The 17292-nt window shown below is 39.6% G+C and overlaps 1 protein-coding gene across 2 annotated transcripts in view; it reads right to left on the bottom strand.

Annotated features, from left to right (window-relative positions):
* ANKRD10 (ankyrin repeat domain 10) overlaps positions 1 to 17010 on the bottom strand; it is a 33154-nt gene extending 16144 nt beyond the window's left edge. The window contains exons 1-3 of one of the 2 annotated variants that reach the window (XM_063103286.1): positions 16585 to 17010; positions 13456 to 13608; positions 8583 to 8674 (exon numbers count right to left, since the gene is read on the bottom strand). In XM_063103286.1, the coding sequence (XP_062959356.1) occupies positions 8583 to 8674; positions 13456 to 13608; positions 16585 to 16794 (455 nt within the window). In that variant the 5' untranslated portion in view covers positions 16795 to 17010. Of the gene's footprint in view, positions 1 to 8582; positions 8675 to 13455; positions 13609 to 15282; positions 15606 to 16584 lie in introns of those variants that run through there. The other variant, XM_063103287.1, reaches the window with a different exon arrangement.
* Between the last annotated feature and the right edge of the window lie 282 nt (positions 17011 to 17292).

Raw genomic sequence — 17292 nt, 5'->3', positions numbered from 1 at the left:
TGAGAGTAAAGATTGCTCTTTAGTGGATCAGAGAATAAAAAAGAACAGTAAATAGATTTTTTAAATAGCATTTACAATCACAAATGCCAGTTCACTGAGGAAAATTAAGTCACTTAAGGGGCAAGCCAATATACTGAAGTTAAACGAACACCCATCTGAAATACAATCAACTCCTTTACTACTCATTCAGAAACTGAGCACTAGACTGGAATCTGGGCTAGAACAGTAACTTTACTGTTCTTTCAAGGAAATGTAACATTGAAGAAAAATAAGCAACAAATTAGTGCCAATGTGTGGAGATGATTGAGGACTAATGTCGGTGGGGGCACTTGCTTACACATAGATAATGCTGGCAAGGCTCCCTGCCTCGCCTCCTTCCCGACTTAAGACTAGAGCCAACCAAATATCATCTTCAAATCTTATTTTAACTAAAAAAAGCTCAAAAGGATTACAGCCAACTCATACTATCTACTCCACGTATGGACCAAGCAAGCAAGCAAGAAAGATCACAAGTCAAACTGAACTTCTACTGGCTTCTCACATCATTTCTGGGGACTGAAGTTAGACATGAAAAGGAGACAAAAAAAAAAAAAAAAAGATTCTAGTAAATGTGCTGAAAAGATATCAGAATCTGGAACACATGGCCATCGTCAAAGAATTAGAGGAGAGTATAACTTTGTTGAACATTTAGGTGGCACTGGCATTATCCATGTATTATTACCAGAAATAGGAATAGAAAGCATCCTAACTCTGCTTCTAGTGAGCTAAAGATAATTTCAATTATATTATTTCTCACGTTACTAAGGACTAAATGTGTACAACACATAGTCAAGTGGAAGACTCTGTTAAAACCCGATCCTGGTACATAACAAAAACCAACCACCACCCCTCTCTTGCCCCTTCCCATTTCCTCTCCTACATTCATTATTTGCATTGAGAAACATTATCCCCTGTGAAACACACTAGTTCTTCTCTGCTCACATCACAGAAAGCCAGCACTTGCAAGTTTTTTAATGTGTAGTGCACATTATAGAAACTGACCTGAAATCACCTAATCCAGAGGTACACACTTTTTCTATTAAGGGCTACACAGTAAATATTTTAGGCTTTGTAGGCCATGTATTCTCAGTCCCAACTACTCAACTCTCGTTATGGCCTGAAAGCAGCCTCAGACAATTGAGGGTGCTTATGTTCCAATAAACCTTTATAAGAACATTACAACTTGAATTTTATATAATTTTATGTGTTATGAAATGTTATTCTTTTGATTTTTGTTCAACCATTTTAAAACTGTAAAAACTATTCTTAGCTTACAAGCCATACAAAAACAGGCAGCTGGCTGGATCTGTTCAATAACATTTACCCAAACAGATGATACTGGTAAGTATTCCTCTATTCTTAATAATGAATTTCCTGAAAAAGTCTTTCTATTAATTTTAAACACTATTCAATTCAAATAAAAAGATAACTTGCTAGAAGTTGCCAAATCTGACACTAAATGTTAAATACCAAAAAATTACCCAAAAGTAAACTTTAGAAGGATGTGAAACAAAAGGCACACTTTGACAGCACACTTAGAGGTGAAACGATCATCCTTACTCCAATGAGTGTTTTCTGTGACATGTTCGAAGTGCTTTACAATGCAATTAGCAAGTTGCTTGATGTGGACAAGGTGAGAACTACCTTCAGGGGTCCCAAATTCCTCAAACTATTTTTTATAGTTTAATTTCAAATTTATCATAGAGGCTGAAAATCATGTGGGTCTCCAAGTCAAAGATCAGAATAAACAATCATTAGATTGTATAGTTCTCAAAACTTATTAGGCTCAGGTCGTTAAATCCTGTTTTCATATATACTTTCCTGTTTGTTAAGCAATATTTCAATTTTGCTATTTTAAGAGTTACAACAGTAATCCTAGTTAAAATGTATCAAGTTTATTAAACCTTCAAACTCTAGTGTTCCAAGTTTAAGTAGATATTAAATCTAAGCTATCCTGCTTTACTTTCTTAAAATTCAAGGGAGGTGAGCACATGAATGAAACACTTGATTCACAGGTTCTATGTTTATTTCACATTTGAATCTAGTACTTTGTTCTGTTTTAGCATTTTTTTAAACAGTTCACCCTTTACTCTTTAGTACACAGATATTTACTGAGCAAATTGTATGATCACACAGTACTAACTCTGGCCAGGCCACACCTATCAACCTCGAGTGAGGTATCAGTAAGGACAAAGTTAACTTGGATTGTGGTATTTACACACACTTTTCCAAAAGGAAATTTAAAGTACCTGAAAGCATAAGAAATAGTCTCAAAAACTATGTTTTGAATGAAAATTGAGGTACTAAAAAAGTATACACATTACTTTTAGACTACATCTTCAAAACACATACACTTCCGAATTTAACATTAGCAGTCTGATGGATGTGGGCAAACAGATGCGCCTGATCTAAAATGTACCTCCATCAATTTCTGATAAGAGGAGGGTGCCGTCAGGTTGTTCTAAAGCTCTCATCAACCCTCTCCAACATACATTCAAACAATCTTTGAAAACGGGCAGAGATTTTTAAAAATAAAGACAGTAGTCAACTTGACGTTCAAACTGGTTCTAGTTTGTAGAAGTTTTAAAACTTGATTTTCTTTCAAAGAAAGTTGGCACGATCAGATTTTTAGGCTGGTAAGCTAAACTTGCTACAATTTATTATGAGAACTATAAAGACTATGCTTATATCTGTAAATCATAGTTCCTGTAATGTTCACCAAGACTATGTAAAGCTATCGTTGGGCAGGCCACCTATTTTCTCCCAAGAGTTCCTATTATTCTTTCAAAATTGGAATATTAAAACATGGGAAGACAGAATAATCTTTACTCTGAATTAAATGTTCTGCCAAATAACTGGCAAAAATGAGTCAAAGTAACGTTAATTTTAATAAAGTTAAAACACAAATGCTTACACATATTTTTGTAAGAATATTCTACACAGACTATTAAACTTTATTATACCTAAGAATTCCTTCCCACAAAGAACTTTAAAATAAAACTTCATTCTGCTGTCAGCTAGTGTCCCATCTGTTTTCCACTTATAGTGTCACAATTCCAGAATATACGAGAAGCCATTCTAATAGAAATGGTTTTTTAAAAAAATTTATTTTGAGAAACCACGGATCAGGAAATACCTGAAGTATAATTTTTAGAATCCGAGTTGTCACATCACCTTCAGGATGTTTTCTTTTTGTTAATGCCATGTGACAATAAAAGATAACCACATTTTAATATAAATAATATTTCTGTTAAAATTCTGATCTCAACTTAACTATTGTTAGTTTACAAATAAAAAGGTAGATATCATAAATTAGGGTAAGCAAAGCATGCAAATCTATAGAATCTATATCTGAATTCCTAGATTAGCATTAAAACCAATCACCGCAACAAATACCTCAACAGTATGCCTTGTGTGCAGAAAGGAAGCGATACTGAACATTCAATGCCACAACTGTAAGGTTTTCGGAGAAGCACCTGTGGCAGTTTCAGCAGTTTCTATATGGAATGCTCCCCCTTTCTAGGATTACTTGAAAAAATCAAGTCAATTCGAATTACGTAGCTGTAAAACATTGACATGTGTAGTTTTTACAGATTCAGAATCTTCTGTGTGATTTAAAACGGGCAATGGTTCATAAAACAGGAAACTTAAATATTAAGGGATCACATATTTGCACGCAACATTTGGATTAAAAATACATATACACACACGTGAGGCGCAGAAGCGCATTCACTGAGCTTAAGCCACTGTCACGTGACCACCTTCACCATGAGCTACTGCTCTAAAACACTGCCTTTTAAATTACCTTTGGTAATTTTTTTTTCTTAGCATGAAGCCAATTTAAATAGGTCAATATTTCAACATAAGTTTAACAGTATGGACTAAAAACCATCAACTCACGATTCTGGTTACTTTAAAATTTGGTATGCTGTATCTCAAATACATTAGTAACTATTCCTAGATGGAAATAAGCAAATACATGGAATCATTAAAAAAAAAAAAAAAAAGTAAACATTACTAAATGTCCATTTGTACAGACAAAACATTAGCAAACATCTAAAATTTCTTCAGTAAAAAAAATACATGTGTATTTTTAACCCTTTGGTATCCAAACTCTTATATAATTATGAAGACTTTCTTAAACATATTCTTCAGCTAACAATAGGAAGAAACTATTTTTTAAAAAGTTTCTACCTAAATAAATTTGGTGCCAAGTTTTCATTTCAAGTTCAACATTACTGACATAGTTTTACACTGCAACTGAACTGCAATTAGTTTGCATACATTAAAAGCAACGATTAAACAAATATTAAACCTATATATTATTCAAACTTTTATGAAAACTAATCAAAACTGTAAATTTGTCAACAACTCTGGAATACTGTCAGCTTTCCATCTGTTCCTGTCTGGCAGCAGAACTTTAATAGCTATCTTAGGAAGTAATTCCTCCATCCTGAAATACTTTAATAAGAGAAAACAGAACCAGGAAATAGCAGCATCAGACAGGTATGGTATAGTGACAATCAGGTGAGGGAGGCAAATGCTAGGATGTAAGGATGAATAGAATCCACAGGATCTAAAGTCAGAAAATACTAACTCAGAGTGCTCATCATTTTAATAAATTTCCTATCTGGACTATTATCCCGAAGGGCCTATAAGTGAACAAATGACAAGAAAGCACAAATTTCAAAAATAAATGGTTAATTAAATGAACTGGGGTTACATCTTGTCAAGGGCAAAAGCTGCAAATGAATTTCTACACTAATACTAAACACGCTCGCCACTCGCATCTGCCCTAATGGAAACTGTGCTTTCTAGACAGGGCTCCACGGGAAGCAAGGAAGGTAGGTCAAAAATGGCCACCAATTATGAACCAAACTAAACCAATTCCATCTTAATTAAGAATTTCTAAAAGTTCAGCAGCATTTTTTTGCAGCACTACAAAATGTCTACTAACATCACATTTTATACTTTTGTTATTACAGCCACTGTGCCTGTTTTCTAAATTAGGCAAGAAAGATTTTTTGAGAGTGAGTCAGTGAACGTCCTCAGATAAGGTTATAAGATGCCTCTCTAGCTATCTAATGATCATAGTTAAGTTTCTTTCGGGATCAAAATAATTAAGTTAAAATATACATAGCCCACTTGAAGATATGGTTAACACAGGATAAATAGCTTCTAAAGAACTTCTCTCCTATAGAAAGGTATGACACTTCATCACTGAACACTAGCATCCGTATCATTTGGAATTAAAATGGAGTAGCAAATTTGCCTGAGATACAAGACCTTCTGGTTTCACTCTAAATCCAGCTAAATCCCTTTACTTCTACTCAGTGGCATAAAGAAAAGCTATTTTAATATTTGGTTGATATGGAAACATTCTCCACTTTACCTCTCAAGGAAAAAGAGACAAAGAAGCAGCCAAAATTAATTGGTGCCAAAATACTAAAAGTTAAGCTAATCCAAGGCACAAAATCTGCTATTTACAATTGTTGGTAGTAAAAAAGGTCTTCTTAATTATTAGCAAACAGTAAGCAAGTTTTCAACAGTCTTTTTCCAAAATCACATTAAGACTTATTCTGCTCTTTCAAATGGAAGAGTGACAAATTTTCTGAGTTAGTATATGCCCTTCTTCCAACCAAAAACCCTAAGTGTGAAGCAAGCGGCATTCAAACACTGGCCACAGTGGAAAAACTGAATGACCCCAGAAGCAAATCAAGGATGATGACAATTCCTAAGTAATGAAAACTCTACACTCAGATCCTTTAAAGTACACAAACAGTCTGGTTACAGGACTGAGATTTAACCCAGTGTATTCTAATTTTCAGACATAAAGAATGGCAAATAACAGTGACCATCATATAAGCCAGAAAAAGAACCTCATATGGAAAAGAAAACTTGGCACCAAAACTCAAGATTTAAAATAAGAGAAGAAAAAGAAAGTCCATTAACATACTCACGTGTGGTGCTAGAAAATTTAATACGATGCACAGCAGCTGAAATGCGTTATCTTATAGATGCAACCTACATTAACAAGTAAGTTATATAACAAACCATTCTAGCCACAGACACTTAATATATTACCCTCCTTATTATCTACCCGATGACCAAAAAAGCACAATTTAATACTCTGGCCACTGTATGTAGCAGATATATAAAACACAAAGTAGGAATTAGGAATAAAATCATTAATTTAAAAATACTGATATGAGGCAGCTTTCAAGCGATTCACAGGAAAAAGGAATTTATATTACCTCCTAAATATAGCAGGTAATATAAAGAATAATCAGGCAAATTCTAAACTGGAAAAAGCAAGTAACTTTAAATAAGTAAATTAATTCTGTGCCCCTTGATTTTCTTGGAAAAAAGAAAGGCGTATTATTTGCTAGGACTACACTTTAATATATAAGCATCATTATAGGGAACAAATAACATAGACCTAAGTACCATTATTTTGGAGATTCAAACTGTAATGTGTTGGTGGACTAAATGGGGTAAACTATAAAAATGTACAGAACAGAAATCAAGAAGCAATTAACAACTTAATTTACTGGCAAAACTGACATTTTATCTAGATGTTGAAACTGAATAACCACACACACAAAAGCAATAAATAATGATTACTTGTGCTCTATCTCCAGGCCAAAGACATAATTTTAAGAATCGCTTTTGGCTAGGTAGCTCATAAATATTTCTTCTAAAAAAAATGTGAAAGCTCAGTCCAGGGAAGTCACCATAGTGCAGGGTCTTGAGGGGGTGGCTCTTATACTGAGAAGGAAAAACAGACTGGCCCTCGAGACCATGCTCAGCCACACCTGGTGGAAAAGAAACACTTGAGAGTTCTGTAACCAAGGACAGAATTGTAAATAAAAGATTCTCATTTTTAAAAAGACATTGACTAAAAAAAAGAGGACAGATAGATATTTATTGGCTCAAAGGATTAAGCTATCCATTAAAATGAATAAAACTAATATCTCTGTAATAAAGTGTTCAGGATCAATTAAAGCATTGTTTAGGAAAATAAGTCATTAAATATATCAACTTCTAATTACTCATTATTTCAGTAAATGACAATTAAGTAATCAATCATGTTAAATATGACTCTGCATTTTATAATCAAAGCTTCTGTTATTAAAATTAAAGATCTGAGCTTTTAATCTAAATACAGCTAAGAAAACTACATCTATAAATCTGCTCTAAGGCAATTTATTGAGAATCATCTCAATGTTTTAAATTGTACAAAATATATTCACATTATCAATTGTTTTTACATTACCTTAAGTCATAACTACTACATATGAGGTCACAAGGGCCCCTGCAATGCAACAGTTAATACAGGCCATATTTATAACTAAAACACTATATTAGTAAAGGATCCAAACTACTGACTAATCTTGCCAATAATACCTAATGGAACAGAAGCTAAGATACTAAGAGACTAATGACAGCCTCTGGTCATTAGACATGCCTTGCATTAACCTATATGGTTTTGCTGTCCAGGATCTATTTTCAATACTTACTGTAATACAGAGTCAAAACAATGAAATGGAAACCAAAGGGTTAAACTAAGTTAGTTTTGTGGGTTTTATTTCTCTCAAAGTCTAAATTTTCACATTTCCAATTAGAATAAAGTGGTTTATAATTAATTTTTACGAATTATTCATAACACAAGGTAAAATAAAAAAGCTGATATTATCAGTTATTTTGGTTATTACAGCTCTATAGCTTACACTCAACATTTAAGGGTGAAAACCGCATCCATTGTGTTAATGCTGTGAACTGCAGAAGAAAAATTTTTATAATATAAATTTAAGAGAAAGTTAATACAAATAAATTTAATAGCTAAAATAAGTATATAATGACTAGCTAATGATTTGCATACAATATAACATTTCTAAATTAGCACACTTAAACACTAAGATTGTTCCATCAAAACATAAATAAGCTAGTTGATGTAAACTGGGCTAAAACAAGGATATTCTAAAACAGTGCCATCAGTATCAAAAGCTCACACTAAGTTTGAAGTCTTTAATGTACAGACTCCTATTTTACAAGGAGCTATAAATCATTAAGTCTTAATAGGCTTTAAAACATAACGTTCTCACATCTGGTAAGATGAGGAAATCAAAACTTCGAAAAGCTAATTGTCTTCAAGAAAAAAGTCTGAAAAAAAATTCTAATCCAATCCAAGCCCCTCGTTTAGAAATTAAATAAGTTTGAAGACTTGCCCACAGTGACAACTAGTTAGTGGCAAAGTCAACGATGCCAAGTTCCAAATCAAACTGTTAACTGTTCTTTCCAACCTGACATGCTCTTTCTCATGACAAGAATTCTGAGGCTCCTGTGAAATTCAGCCCCATTCTGCTAGTGGTCAACTCAATCCACGCAATTTTCCTCACTAACAACTAATCAATCTAAAAGGCAAAATTATATTACTAATTTTAAAAATGAAGTTTAAGGCTTCGGCTTGTTCTAAACACTGCCTTAAAATTAAATACCCTTGACTGCGTCTTCACCTAGGAAGAATAAGCAAAGACACTTACTCGACACGAGCCCCGCTTGCCACAAGGGCATGGATGCACTCCAGGCTCCCGGAGCGAGCCGCCTTGTGAATGGGAGTTTCACCCTCACAGTCCTGAAACAGCAAAAAGCAACATTCACACATACTCAGATCTAACAAAACCTTTGACTTTTTAAAGTAAAATAATTGGCATAGGCCAGAGACCTTCTCATTCACACTTGAAATAAAATAGTGCGGTGAGCAAAACTTGAAGCAGAATACTCAAAGGAATATATACATAAAAAGATAAAAGCAAGACAGGGAGGGGGGCACATTCTCCAAAATGTTTAGCTAGAAGTCATTGACCAAAAATCTTAGGACATCTCCAGTAGTGACAGCCTGAATGCTCTCAATGGTGATTTACAAATCATTTTACACTAGATCTTAGCACAATGTGTTGTATATAAACCCAAAATAATTATCCAACAACAAAATCGCATTAAAATAGTAATCAAGGCCAAAAAATAGCACATAATAGCTGACTTATAATCTAATCTATCCATGTTCCTCTGCGTCTACTGCAATGCCAACCTGAGTCAAAATCAGTGTCTACCTTGAATTTTCTATCTTGAACTTGAACTAGGACATCTTAGACAAGATGGTTTGAGGTTAGACAATCAGGCAAAGAGAAGGCAGAACAAAACATAGCAAGCTTTGTTGATCAGATATGTGCTTTAGAAAAGGATGGTGGAGGTGGCATGAAGGACACAACAGAGGCAAAAGGAAGTGAGCAGACTCAGGAAGACCAGCACAGTCGTCCAAAAGAAGATGAAGTGGTTTACGCTGTATGAATGCTAAAAAATTCAAAATGCTGTTTTCATAGGCTATCAGGTAAAGAAGAGTTAAGTAGGGTAAATGTAATCAAATATACAGGCAATCAAAAGAAGGAAGTCATTTCTTTTAGAAAAATTAATTTATAACTTTCTGTCTGGGAAATTCTGAGGGCTAGGCAGCAACAGTTCTTGAATCAATCACACTTAAACATCACTGGGAGCTGAACCTGGAAGTAGATAAACTCACATAATTAAGGGATAAAGATAAAAAGCAGGAGTGAAACAATTGTGCACCGTACGTGGCACTCAGAAAACAGTTCACTCATAAATTCAGTAAATATCTGGGCTCCTTCACCAATGCATATAAAATCATGGAGGAAACAAAGCAAAAAGAAAGAATGGTGATTATGTTATTGAAAAATAGGATATGAAAGACTCAACTGCTCAGCAGAGGAAAAAGTGTATATACATTTATTTAAACAAGAGTCTAAATATCTCTAAACAGAATATAAAGAGATATAATGCTCTAAAAAGAAAAAGCCTATCTTTGAAGAAAGAAACACAGAAAATCATACAGGGAACTACCTGGTGAATTCAGATGTTTAAAAAAGCAAAAACCTAGTCCTATCCTCCCAAAAAGCCAGGGAGGGGAGAGAAGAAGTACATAATAAGGATGTAACCATCTAAAACTACCTGTCTTGCAGGGTATAAGCTGAGCAAGGGCAGAGAGAGAGGACCATACCCTCCAAATGACCTCAGAGGCTTGAACATTCCCCACCCGAGGTGTTGGATCCAGATTAGACCAATCAGAGGAATGGGTTCAGAACCGACCAATCAGTGTTGCCTCATTCCCATATTTGGATCAACTTGGAACTAACCAATCCCTTATTGCTTCCTCATATGACCTGATTCAGAGCTAGCCAACCAAGTTTGCTGACAGTTCCTTTAAAAGCCTGTTCAGCTCCAGGATCTGGGAGACAGATTTGAGAGCTGTATCTTCTGTCTCCAGGCCAGTCTTACTTTGCTAATGAAGCCTTTCTTCTCACAGAAGCTGGTTATGTGGTATGGGCCTCTGTGTGCATGGGGCAGCAAGCACCCCTGCTCAGTAACAAGGACAAATAAAAACTTTCACTAAAAAACTGCCAGGAAAACCAGAGATAAGATTTAGATGAGGTTTTGCAAAAAATGCTCAAGAATAAATGGTTTTTAAAGCTATACTTGGAACAAGATGAAAAAGGTTTGCTATATATTTTTCAAAAAGATGGTGGGATATTAAGAGGACAGAAAAAAAGCAAAACTACATGGCTCCTGTTTTATGTTCCAGAAGGAGAACAATCTTTAAGGGCAGAACAAACACTATTTAAAGAAACGTGCAGCCAAGAGAAAAGATACTTATTGTAAAGAGCCATCCGCATGGTACTCAAATCTCCAGTTCTGACCAGTCACATCTCAAAAGAACCAAAAACTGTGCAGTATGATTCTAGAACTATAGCAAACAGAGTGATAAAGGCAAGTTGGAGAGGTGCCAGAAATCTGAAGACAGGCAAGACACCTTTATTTTTAATAAAGAAAAAATTGATTTCTAATCTAGTTACCAGAAACTAAAGGCAACATCAAATGACAGCAAAATTCTGGAAGAGTATTAAAAAGATGACTCACAAATACTTACCAAGGCTGGGCAATATAGACTCATTAGAAATAAATCACATGAAAACTAACTTCCATTCCCTCTTTGGGGAAACTCAGAATACTGAGGCTGCAGACAGTACCTCTGAGCTTTAGCAGTCTTACGGAGTAACTTGAGATACGGCCAAGAAAGTCTGTATTAACACTGAGGAAAATGAACCTGGAACTGTGAGTAGCTAATATGCCAAAAGATTAACAGACTAAAAGATGGGTTAAAACTAGCACAGTATTAAGAAGAAATGCTGTGTCAGGTTCAAAAAAATTAAATGCACACAAAGAACAAAGAATGAGAAAGACCTGGATCTGGCTTTTTAACAGTTTATGTGGGAAATGACAAAAACTGCCTACCTCAAAATGAGTCAACAGTGTGTTGGGGGAACTAACAAAAGTGCTATTGTGACCTCAGAGGTCATGGGGTGCCCATCACAAAAAAAGTTGCAGTCCAACCACTACACAACAGAGCAAGAGGACATCTGAAATTCAGAACTAAGCACCCTATGATGGGAGACCACAACGGCCTAAGATACTTTACACAGGAATTCCAAGATGTTTAATAATGCCAACAACCCCCTCAGTACACGTGAGGACTTGGGGATGTTTAACCAGGTGAGTATTTTAAATACCTGGAGGGCTGCAAGGAGAAGGAGAGATTTGGGGAGTCCTGCCATGGTAAGCAAAGTACAGCAGTTTCCACGCAGTGCTACCAAGAAACACCTTAGAGGAAGGTGGCAGAGCATACCCTCACTCCCACCACTTTATCTGAAAACACTGAACTGCTATAAACTACTACTAGAAAAGGAAGACTCTGGATTTAAAAAGGTCTGAAAAGCAGTATTAGTCAATTTCTTTAGACCTCTCTAAGTTAGATATGCTACGTAACAATTTAATGAAAATTAACATACAGAATAGCCTACGCTTATATCTACATTAACACTAAATATTAATTACTGCCATTCACGGAATTATTATCTATATTTTATTGATAAGAAGACTGAGCCACAGACTAAGTAAATGACTTGCCCAAGGCCAGAGACAGTGGAACCTGGAATCAAGCCTACAGTGCCCTTTCTACTGGAAGACAGAGAAGGGAGAATGCAGGACAGGAGGCGAGTGGACGGAGAGGCAATGCTCAGCACACATGGGTACACAGTAGATCAGTCTTGACTCTCGAATATGAGTGAAAGTAACAAAGCGGCAGAGAAATATATGTACCTAAAGGCACAGTTGTGTGGAGATGGAAGGAAGAGAAGAGGTATAAAAGTTGTCTCATATCCCAAATTTCAGTTCAGTAACGGAAACACTCCTAAAATCCTGGACAATGTCCTCTACACTGTTTTCTACTGAAAGTTTCTTAAGGAGATCACATTGCCCTCTTCTCCCTTCCTTTCCCATTGATCCTTGTTTTAAACCATGACAAAAAACACCATTTTTCTTTAATTACTTGTTGCTTAGGTGGGTAGCTGAGTTATCTTTAGGAGAGGGACTAGCAATTACGTTATATCTGGCTATAATCAAGGAATGAACGTTGGGAACAACAGAGATAAGCAAAAAGGAGGAAATAAAAGTTCCTATACACACAACACGACCTCGATGACTATTAGCAGAAAAAAAGGTTTAACAACAAGAGAAAGAAAAAAACAGGACAACATAAATAAAGAGTGACTACTGGAGCTTGTGGAACAAATCCCTCAGACTAATGCACCCTCAGACAGGATGCTGAATCTGGGGACTGCTCCAAATCAGACTACCCACTGGATGCTTCTGATGCTTGTCTTATGTAATCAAGTCACTAGTTATCTAAACATTCATGTGTGTGTTTCACTTAGGTAAAAAGATACTGAAAACACACCATGAGAAATGTGGCACGCTTACGTACATGTTTGTAAACTTAATCTTAAATACAAAGTCCTTGAGTTGCTTACTTTTCCTACGTAGTAAATGATTCTTAGCTACTTACCTGCATCTAGTCATCATCCCCAAATAGTATCTGAAGCAACATTAAGTCACTTTGGAGCTGACTTAATGGCCCTTCTTTTGTTAGTATGGATATTTTCACAATTATCTGTGGAAACGAAGCTAAGGCCACTGTGAGCAAGGAAGCCAAGAAACCTGGGCTCAAGGCCAGACTCCTTCAATTACCAGCCTTAACCTCAGGCAAATCACCCTAAATCGCAGTGAATCACAGGAAATCCCGTATTAGGTCAAAGTACTCTATTAAACGGAAAGCGTGGCCATGGAAAGGGCCTATTATCTACAAACAGTTGAAGAAACATAAATTCGTTTGCCCTCAGGTAAAGCTATCAAAACTCTAATTAAGGCTTCAATTTAAAACACATGAGTAATCATAACTGGAAAAAGAAAAAACGAAAGCAAACAAAGTCGGTCACCGGTTCTTACTGGTTTGTTAATGTTGGCTCCTGCTTGAATCAGCCAGACCAGGCACTGAGGATGTCCTCCAAAAGCAGCAATGTGGGCTGGTGTCTGGGCGTAGCGAGTGGTGGAGACGTTGAGTGTGGCTCCAGCTCTCACCAACTGAATCAAGCACTCCAACTGCAAAAGCAGCATGGGAAGGGCATGAAAACATGCAGACACGTCAGTATACTGCTAAATACTACACAAATAATCTAAATTCTGTAATGTTGATAAGTGGCATTTTACCAACTTTTAAAAAGAGAATAAATAAAGTCAGTCCTTCCCGATATGATGCAAACTTTAAAAGGCATTTAAAGGAACATTTTTCCTCGTCCTTATAAAAAAGTTGGTACACAGGAATAGAAAAAACCACACACGTAAATATTTTGGTTTTCTTCTAACTGAAAAGCCCAAATCAGAAAAGATCAGTGAGCATTATTCAAAGACTTCTATCAAAACTGGGTTTTTTGCACATACTATTCTAAATAATAAAAATGTTAAAGTGATTGGTAGGTTATGAAAATTTGTGTAGCCATAACAAACTCTTCACGGTCGGTCAAAGGTTGTTTTCTACAGTGTGCACGATGGTACTCTGCACAGTTTTATACAAATCAGCACTGAACACTCAATTGAGACTCATTCTCCATATTATTTTATTTCTTAGTCTTTTAAAACTATTTGTATAGAAAGAAAATCCTATACAAAAAAGGCCTATAGAACAGCTGAGCTCTGCACCTAGCAGGTAACTAACATGAAGACTGGCAAGTTAAGACAAGACTTTGCAGCCAGGCACTGGTACTATGCTAGCCTCTGGCTAAAAGAATTCATCTCATTCAACAAATTTAGCAAGTGCCTACCATGTGCCAAACACATGTTCAACCAACCTGTTCTCTAATCCTGGATTCATGGATCACAATGCAGAGTTAGTGAAAAAGCTAGGCAGCAAACAATTCTCAACACTCCCTTCTCACCCCAAGTCTCCTTATCCACCTCTTCTAGCAACTTTTCTCCCCTTGCAAAGAACAGATCACTTCAATAATGCTTCTGTGAAATGAACTCTTAACAGTTTGTAGTACACATTTAAAACATGGTCTGTCTTAAATGAAGTTGAATCTGGGAGTGGAGGCTGATGAGACACAACTTTTGTATATTTTTACTTATTGCCTTTATTCATTTACTGAGTGAAAAATGAAAGCATCAACTAGTGATTAGATGAAAAAGTCTCAAACTCAACAAAAACAAAGACGAAAATTACTTGGTGTGCCAAAGTGGTTAATCCTTAATATCATTTGAGAGCTCCCTAGACAAACCTGTGGCATATGGGTTCAATTTAGAAAACTGTGTTTGGAATTCTGAAGATACTGTTCAACATGGTATCTTGTAAAAAGCAAGGTGCAATTAGAAATTTTAAATGTTTATTCCTCTGGGAACAAGTAAGCCTCCAACAGTTAGTAGCTTGTGCACCACTGGCACATTTCTAAGAACACATGCCTGAAACCTATATAAAAGGAAGCAACTGCTGGCAAGGTGGGGGATGAAAAGCTGGGGCCCTGTAGCCCAGAGTCCTGGCTAAATTTCTGCCATAATATAGCTTTTTCTCACAGATGGGAATGAGTGGACACTAGATAGGGGCTTTCTAAGGACCCCTTCATATCTAACACCTAGTCCTAATGACTAAAGACAGTTGAAAATAAAGTAACTGCCTCTAGTTACAACACCGGGTCTCCAAGGTAAATCTACTGCTAAAGCTCTCCTAAAGCAGAGACACTATAAGAGTGATTTTTTTTAAAATTGTGGTAACATAAAGCTTACCATTTCAGGCATTTTAAAGCAGATGGCTATTTTTATCCCCAGAAATAACTGGAGGCATCGTTGGGTTGATAAGTATTCTAAGTGACCATGAGTCATTTGGAATGAGGCCTTAAGCACGCACGGTAGATTGTAGACTGGCTGTCAGACAATACTGTGTTATTCTTAATCAGGGCAGGGAGGGCGGAAGCAACAGGGGAACCTTGGGCCAGCACCCTGACTCACTCTCACTCGGTAGAGTGCTGCGCTGGGAGCGCAGCGGTGCTCTCGCCACGGGTTCGGATCCTATATAGGACTGGCCAGTGCGCTCACTGGCTGAGCGTGGTGTGGGCGACACCAAGCCAAGGGTTGCGATCCCCCTTACCAGTCCCAAAAAAAAAAAAAAAAAAGGAACAGGGGAGCCTTTAAGAAAAAGGCAGTCCAGAGCTTTGAGGTTCCTGGTGTTTAATGTAAAAATAGACCAGAGCAGGAGGCGCTCTGCAGGGAGATGAGACTCTGACCCCTCACAGGTGCCGCCCAGGCCCCTCTCCTGCCTCGTCCGGGTCCTCGACTTTCCCGTTTTACGAGGAGGAGACGACACAACGGAGCTGCGAGCCATCCCGAGGGACGGCCAGGGAACCGCGGCTTCGGCCGGAGTGAAGACGTCGGGACGCTCGGGTCTTCTTGAGACAACTTATGTCACATCATCCCCACGTGTCTCCGCAAGACTTCTGCACGCCAGCCTCGCCGTTTATGAGAGAAAACACTGATCTGAAGGTGCCTGAGTGTCATCGCCGAAGTGGCGTCTGAGAGGGACAGTGCGTCTCAGCCTCAGCCCCCTGAGCCGAGACGAGGACAGCCGAACCTGTTCAAAGTGCGTCCGTCACCCTGACGCTGTACGGGCAGGGGACGCTCCCTCCCCATGGAGGTCGCTACCCGGCCGCGCCGGGGTCCCCCGCGCGCATGTCCGGCGACGCGGCCTTCCACAGCCGAAACCACCCCGGACACGGCCCGCGAGGAGGAAAGGCTCCCCGCCCTCAGTCCGGCGGGGCGGGGCGGGCGCCAGGCTGCCGCAGCTCGCGTCCCCCGGAGGCCGCCGGGCGCCGTCGCCGGGAAACCGCCCCCGTCTGAAGCGCGCCGACGCACATGCGCCCTGGGCCCCTCGGGGCTCCCGCGCCGCCGACCCCGCTTCCGCCTCGCGCTCCCGACCCGCCCGCGACCCCCGGCCGCGCTTCCGCCCCGCGCCCCCCGCGCCTCAGCCGCCGCCTTCCCCGGGCCCCTGCCGGACAGCCGCGGAAAATGGCGCCTTAAAGCGCCCGAGCCCACCTTGCCGAAGTGCGCGGCCCAGTGCACGGGCGTCCAGCCGTAGAAGGAGTCCTCGGCGGCCAGGTGGGCGCGCGGCGTCTGTGGCAGCAGCGAGCAGAGCGCGGCCAGGTCTCCGTCGCGACAGGCGCGGTGCAGCGGGAAGCGGAGCGACAGCACCTCCTCGCTGGAGAAGCCCGCCTCCACTCCCGCGCCCGCCCCCGCCGCCGACATGGTCCGTTACCGGAGAGCGCGGGGCTGTTTGGCCGAGCGAAAGCGCCTGGGAGGACCCGAGAGGCCGCCGCCGCCCGAGCACAAAGGAGCGAGAGCAGCACCCCTCGTCCCGCCGACTGCCAAGCCGAGCGCGCACTGAGGGGCGGGACGGCGTCGGGGGCGGGGCCTGCGCCTGGACGGGGCGGGACCTGCGCCTGGAGTGACAGGGGCCGGGGAAAGGGCCTGCTCTTGGAGTGACAGGGCGGGGGCGGGGCCTGGTGGCGCCTGCGCCTGGACGGGGTGGGGCCTGGATGGGCCTGCGCTTGGAGCGACAGGGGCCGGGGAAGGGGCCTGCGCCTGGAGCGACAGGGCCGGGGAAGGGGCCTGCGCCTGGAGCGGCCGGAGGAGCGGCCTGCGCCTGGACGGGGTGGGGCCTGGCTGGGCCTGCGCCTGGAGCGACAGGGGCCGGGGAAGGGGCCTGAGCCTGCAGTGGCCGAAGGAGGGGCCTGCGCCGGGACG

Source organism: Cynocephalus volans, chromosome 7 (assembly GCF_027409185.1).
Source record: "Cynocephalus volans isolate mCynVol1 chromosome 7, mCynVol1.pri, whole genome shotgun sequence".
Taxonomy (NCBI): Eukaryota; Metazoa; Chordata; class Mammalia; order Dermoptera; family Cynocephalidae; genus Cynocephalus; species Cynocephalus volans.
Note: the sequence above shows the minus strand (reverse complement) of the source record. Positions and strands in the feature narration are given on the sequence as shown.